This window comes from Diabrotica virgifera, chromosome 9 (genome assembly GCF_917563875.1).
Source record: "Diabrotica virgifera virgifera chromosome 9, PGI_DIABVI_V3a".
NCBI classification, from domain to species: Eukaryota; Metazoa; Arthropoda; class Insecta; order Coleoptera; family Chrysomelidae; genus Diabrotica; species Diabrotica virgifera.
In genome coordinates this window covers 91,862,449-91,869,170 of record NC_065451.1, presented here as the reverse complement: position 1 = coordinate 91,869,170, position 6,722 = coordinate 91,862,449, and the positions used below count along the sequence as shown (strand labels likewise).

The 6,722-nt window shown below is 36.3% G+C and overlaps 1 protein-coding gene across 1 annotated transcript; it reads left to right on the top strand.

Moving 5' to 3' along the window:
* The first annotated feature begins 4,162 nt into the window (after positions 1–4,162).
* Positions 4,163–5,080, top strand: LOC126891112 (general transcription factor II-I repeat domain-containing protein 2A-like). The gene has a single exon (XM_050660291.1). It carries the CDS (start codon positions 4,163–4,165, stop codon positions 5,078–5,080), a length of 918 nt encoding a protein of 305 aa, XP_050516248.1.
* The last annotated feature ends 1,642 nt before the right edge of the window (positions 5,081–6,722 follow it).

Here is a 6,722-nt window from a genome sequence, read left to right as displayed (position 1 = left end):
AGTTGCACTAGTACCAGTAAAACCCTCGACCAAAGTTTTTAACTCCTGGTACGTTTTCTTAGCGTCTTTGACATCCTGCGTAAAAGCCGGAGTCAACTTATATTCTGGGGCTGTCTTCTTTTCTTCAGTAAGCAACCCTCTCAGTGATTTCCTACGCTCCGCAACATTTTCGGGCACTGTAGAACCTCTAATGGTGAGTTCGTAGGCCAATTCCTCCGTTTTTAGGTGGTTGGGATTGAAAGGGAGAGGCATGATTAACAACGAGAAGATAGTTGAAAAATCTGAGAGGATAGTTGTAAAAGAAAAAAGACAGAAATTCACAGCGGGCGAAGAATAAAGAATGCAACGATAGTAACTACAATTCAAAATTAATTAAAGAGAGTAAAATTTAAAAATAGTAAAGATAGTTTTAAAGATAGTTAAATAAAATTAATTCAGCATAAGAAAATGTAAGTCCTGAAAATTTAGTATTTTTGGGACAAACGGTATATATTATAATACATTACCACATTAAAAATGTATCGCAATAATAAATATTAGCGACAAAATATTTTATAGATATCATTAAATATAGATTGCTAATACCGGCAAAAGGCAATTAAGCAAAACGAACATTTATCAAAGAAAAATAAAATGTAAAAACTAGTATTTTAAGCTAAGCCATTAATGTTGAAAATAGACAAAAACAGCAGAGTGAATATTAATATCTACTAACGATTTAAATTGGAATTGTAAAATTAAGATATTTTTAAATTTATAGCGATAAAATTCTGCAATATAGTTTAAAAGTAAATTTCTGTTTCCTGCATCCTGACTAGGATAAGCGCGAGAAAGAATAAACAGGTTTTATTGGGCGCCATTTTGTAGCATCCTGATCATAACAAGACCAGGGCATTAAGCAACACCACACTGCTGGGAGAAACGATGGGAGGAATTCCTCAAACATCCCTTAGGATATTCAAAAGAAAAACGTCCACCGTTCCATCCATCAGAATGGTGCTCTGCCCGACTGCTCAGCCCTGGGTTCGTTCCCTGTTCATTCTTCCTTCACACCCATCCCAGAAAAGGTACAGGAAATAAAAAGTCTACCTAATCATTTTTAAATACGCTATTTATTGAAATATAAAAAAAAAACTTAACAAAAATCATTTTTATTGTATACTGATTACTGATAACCAAGTTAATTTTCTAAGCCCGTGACCGAGACCCCGCTGGTAATCGGTACAAAAGTTATAAAGGTAAAATTTACTCAGCTTTAAGTCCTTCCGTTACAGTTCCTAAAGGAGGTCCCCAATCCCTGTAGAATTTGTCGTCGCCGGTAGTTAAGGGAAGTCTAGGGCTACGTTGTTGGTCTGTCTTGTCTCTATAGGGCTGTCTTGTTTAATTTATTCTACTGCATCAGGATGCGGTTGTAAGCTAATTCGCTCTCCAAGGTAGCGGTAGAAGGTTTTCTTTTCCAGGTGCTTGATTAAAATCTTCTTCCCGAGGTAGGGGCTAGAAAAATTCAAACAAGGATCAGTTTTCTCCCAAAAGAAAAGCCCGATCAGAAATAAAGCTGAGTATTGTGAGAAACACGATCTCAGCAAAATCTCTGACCACGGCGTGGTATTATTAAAAATAAAAAGAAACGGAAAGAATTCTATCAATAAAATATTATAACTATGTACAGGAAATAAAGTAATATACCATAATATACCAGAGAAAAATAAATAAAATTATACAAGTTTTTAAGCTTTATTTCAAGGAGAAATAGGTATCTGCTGTGCAAAAGAAATCAGTGAAAAACTTAGGCTAAAACTAGATAATCAAACTTACCCATTGTTTAACGGCCTACACACAAACACGATAATGTATGCCAATATTGTGCCTGATTTACGTGGCAATGGCAAAAGGGAGCTAGTACAAATTTTTATCGCATTAAATAGCTTCGAAGAGATGTACTAATTGACTTGACGGTAGTAGGGTCGCTTCTAGAAATATATAGTCCGAGGGACAAATACCAAGCGGAGCTTGTTGTAGCGTTCAATTGGCTGATTGAAACGTTACAACTTCTCAAATAATTAAAAACGTTTCTCAAAAGATCGATGAAACTTCTATTTATAAAGAACAACGAAAAACTTGAAGAAGTTTGTAGACAGAACAACGAAAAACTCGAAGAAGTTAGTGCAAAAGACGACGAGAAATTCGAAAACGTTGTTAAAAAATTTGACGAGACTTCTCAAGTAATTAAAAAGGTTTGTAGACAGAACAACGAAAAACTTGAAGAAGTTTGTAGACAGAACAACGAGAAATTCGAAGAAGTTTCTAGAACATTCGATAATATGCAGAAAAGTGTAGACGACAATAAAGAAATGCTAGAAAAGAAGATCAAAGAATTAGAGAGCATGATAACCGTTACAAAAGTACAACCGTCAGTTAATGCAGTAGCTTTAGATCCTGTAGTAAAAGATGAACTACCGAAAGACGAAACGTCGCATCATATGAGATTTAAATTACCACCATTTGATGGAAAGTCTTCTTGGTCCATATACCTTAGACCAGGCCTGTCCAACATACGGCCCCCGGGCCACAATGCGGCCCGCGTAGGCCCTTCATCCGGCCCGCGAGTCCCTTCTCACCGAACCCACACCCACGCAGAGCCACAGAGCTCACGCACATCCAGTGATGCCACAGCTACCGATTTTTCGGTAGATCTACCTGAAATGTCCGAAAACCTGTAAAATCTACCGTTCTACCGAAATCTCCTTTTTTTTACCGCAAAAACAAAATTATTACAAAATTTCTTTAGCGAATAGATTTGGCAACAGAGTTTGGTTAATTTTCAAGAATTTTTGAAGCACTTAAATAGCTTGTAACACGTGCGAGCCAGGCAGCAGATATCAGATACAGATTTACTAATACTTTTATGACCACTGACCAGTCCTTTGTGCTTTTATAAATACGATTTTGGGGGTAAAATGTATCTACCTGAATGAGTGAATAGTGAAGGATTGTGGCTTATTTTGATATAGAAGATAATTCCAAACTAAAAATAGTATTTACTATTAAAACCTTAAACAGGAGAAACTTCTGTACCTGTACCTTTTAACTTTATTATTTATACTCGCGTATAAATACGGCTAACGGTAAACGTGCAGATACAGTTCCAGTTCGGAAACAAAGCGAAGATCAGCGAATACTTAAGGGCGATACAAGCAATTATAACGGACTTAGTGAAGATTCTTTTGGCGATTTGGTTCATTTGTGTTGCAGTGTTGATTTGTGTTTGTTGCAGAACATGATGTCATCAGAAAAAAAACGTAAAGTTGACAAAGAATGTCGAATATTTAAAAACAGTTGGACTGACACCTTTTTTGTCATAGAACAAAATGGTAACATACTGTGCCTCATATGTCATGAAAAAATATCAGTTTGCAAGGAGTACAATATAAAGCGGCATTATTTCACAAAACACGCTTCTAAATACGATGAATACCAAGGTCAAATTAGAATCGATCGAGTAAATTCGATGAAAAAAAATATGATCGGTCAACAGGCGATGTTCAGAATACCAACAGAAAACTCCGAGACAGCCACAAAAATTAGCTTCATGATAGCAGTAGCCATTGCCAAGCGAAGCAAACCCCTATCAGACGGAGAATTTGTCAAGGAATGCTTGGAGATGTTTGCATCGGTAGCGTGTCCGGAGCAAGAAGCATTAGTTAAAAATATAAGCTTGTCACATCAAACCATAGCAAGAAGAATTGATGACATGACCAAAGATATTGAATCGTCTTTAAAAACGCAATTGAAGAAATGTGTTTTTTACAGTTTCGCACTCGACGAAAGTACTGATGTATCAGATACCGCACAGTTGGCAGTTTTTGTAAGAGGGGTAACAGAAGACTATACCGTGATCGAGGAATTGCTTGATTTGCGTTAAATGAAAGATACAACCACCGGAAAAGATATCTACGAAGAAGTAAAGAGTTGCATAGAAAAATATGAACTACGAATCGAAAATCTTTGCGGATTGACTACAGACGGTGCGCCAGCAATGACAGGAAGAACAAGTGGTTTTGCAGCTTTAATGCGCAAGAACGTCACACATACAATCATACAGCATCATTGTATTATTCATCAAGAACAGCTGTGTGCAAAAGTACTTGAATTGAAACACGTGATGGATAAAGTAGTGCAGACAGTTAATTTTATACGTGCAAGAGGACTGAATCACAGACAGTTCCAGGCTTTTCTGTCTGATGTCGGTTCAGATCACGAAGACATCGTGTACTTCAGTAGCGTTCGCTGGCTCAGTAGAGCATCCACACTTAAACGATTCTATTCGTTGCTCGACGAAGTAAAGATTTTTCTTGAAAACAAAGGTCAAGAAATTGATTTCCTAACTGATGAGCAGTGGTTGGCTAATCTGGCCTTCCTGGTTGACATTACTAAGTACCTCTCTGATCTTAACTTAAAACTGCAAGGAAAAGATCAATTATGCACGCAGTTATATGAACACATTCAAGCTTTCACAAAGAAGCTCATATTGTTAGAAAAACAACTGGAACAAAAACAGTTGGTTCATTGGGAGACTCTATCTGCCAGAAATCAAGAAATGTTGGACTTAGCCAAGTACGTGTCATTGTTGCAAAGATTGAGGAATGAGTTTGAAGAGAGATTCGTAGACTTCAAATTACAAATTCCTAACATGAAAGTGTTCCAAAATCCGTTTGAAATTGAAATTGATGGTGCTGTGCTGAACTTACAGATGGAATTGATTGAACTGCAAAGTGACTCTCTTCTAAAAACGGCATATCAAAGTTGCCTTCCGAACGGATTAATTGAGTTTTATAAAAAATATATTAATCGGAACCAATACCCAAACCTTACCAAATTAGCTCTTCAACAAATATCTTTATTTGGTAGTACATATATTTGCGAGCAGCTTTTTTCTCGCATGAAATATAATAAATCGAAAACGAGATCATCTTTATCAGACAATCATCTGACAGGCATTCTGCGCATAGCTACTTCTAAAATACCAGCTGACATAGATACACTGTGCAAACAGAAAAAATGTCAAACATCTCATTATTAATAAGGTTTTTAGAGTGATAAGTAAAACTAAGGTTTTCTTCCTTAATAACGTAGGGACGTAGACAATATTATTGTATATTTTTATTAACTGTTGTTTTTTTGTTAAATATTTCATTCATTTCAATTTGTTATTGATTGATTTTCTTTTGTTTGTATATAAAAAATACATAGGTATTTGAAATAAAGATATCCAACTTATTTACTTTTTTTTTCTAGGTACTTATATTATAAGTACCTACTTCCTATTTAACCTACTTATCTACTTAAGTTACTGTTTTTTACTAAAAAAAGGTAGTTTATCTTTCAATACTTGCTGCCCATACTTAAAGTATCACTTTTTTGCAATGTAATAGCAAAAAAAGCAAAAAATAAAGACTACCGAAATTTGACGATTTCTACCTAAAAAAATCTACCGCAATTTGATGGATTCTACCTGAAAATTAGCAGCAGCCTACCGAAATTTTGTCCAAGACCTGTGGCAACACTGCGCACATCCATCCATCCAATAGTCAGTCGGCCCGCTACAGTTACAAAATTACAAATCCGGTCCTCCACAAAATTATGTTGGACAGGCCTGCCTTAGACAATTTGAAGCTGGTCGCCAATCATTGGACCGAACAAGAAAAGGCTGTTTCCTTGACTGCTGCTTTACGAGGTGACGCTGCAGATATATTTACACATTTAGCGCCACGCTGTAATTGGTTATTCACTCCCTGGGACCAAACATATGAAATGCCTTTTTTTCTATGAATCTATTTTGTAAATGATAATTATTATATTTTAAACGATACTTTCTTTTTCCAACTTTGTTTTTTGTGATTTTTTTTTAATGCAAACCGGTGGTCACGTGGTCCCAGGATGTAATTTTACAATGTGGGACCAAATGTCCACCAGTGGTCATGCATTTTATTGTTTCTTTTTTTGCAGATTTTAAACAATAATGGCAAGAAGAAATCTTACAGAAGAAGAATTGCTTCGGGAGTTAGAAAATTTGTCTGATGTTGAAGCAGAAGACTATTCCGACGACGACTCCACTGCAGATCGGAATTACTCATATGAAGGAAGCTCCTATTCAAGTGAGGATGAATTAGCTGTATCTGATGTCGAGGACGAAGCTGCTGAAGTTGTTCCTCTGGCCGATATTATACCCGAGACCAAGTGGGAGCCTGTGGCAGGAGACAGATTGAAATTTAATTTTCTTGCTGCCCACACCGGTGTACACGAAAATATAATCCAGAAACTTCGTGGTGCATCTCCTATAACTTATTTTGAACACTTCATAGACGATGAGATTATCTCATTGTTAGTGGAAGAAACCAAGAGATTTGCTGCGCAAAGAAATACTGCGAATGATGCTGCCTCAGCAGGAAGCCGAACTCCAAGACTTAATAAATGGTTGACACTGATCCTATAGAGATGCGCAAGTTTTTGGGTATCGTTGTATGGATGGGACTTATGCATTTGCCAAAATTGAGGGATTACTGGAGCACAAAAAGAATTTATGAAAATGGAATTCCAAAAATAATGAGCCGCAATAGATTTGAGATGTTACTTTCGATGTTTCATCTATCAAATAATGAGCAGCCAATTAATCCAGAAGACAGGCTTCACAAAATCTCAAATTTTTTGAACTTTACTACAAA

What these genes read in the sequence shown, in the direction of transcription:
- LOC126891112 (XM_050660291.1), top strand. Translation starts at nt 4,163, where the DNA reads ATGGATAAAGTAGTGCAGACAGTTAATTTTATACGTGCAAGAGGACTG.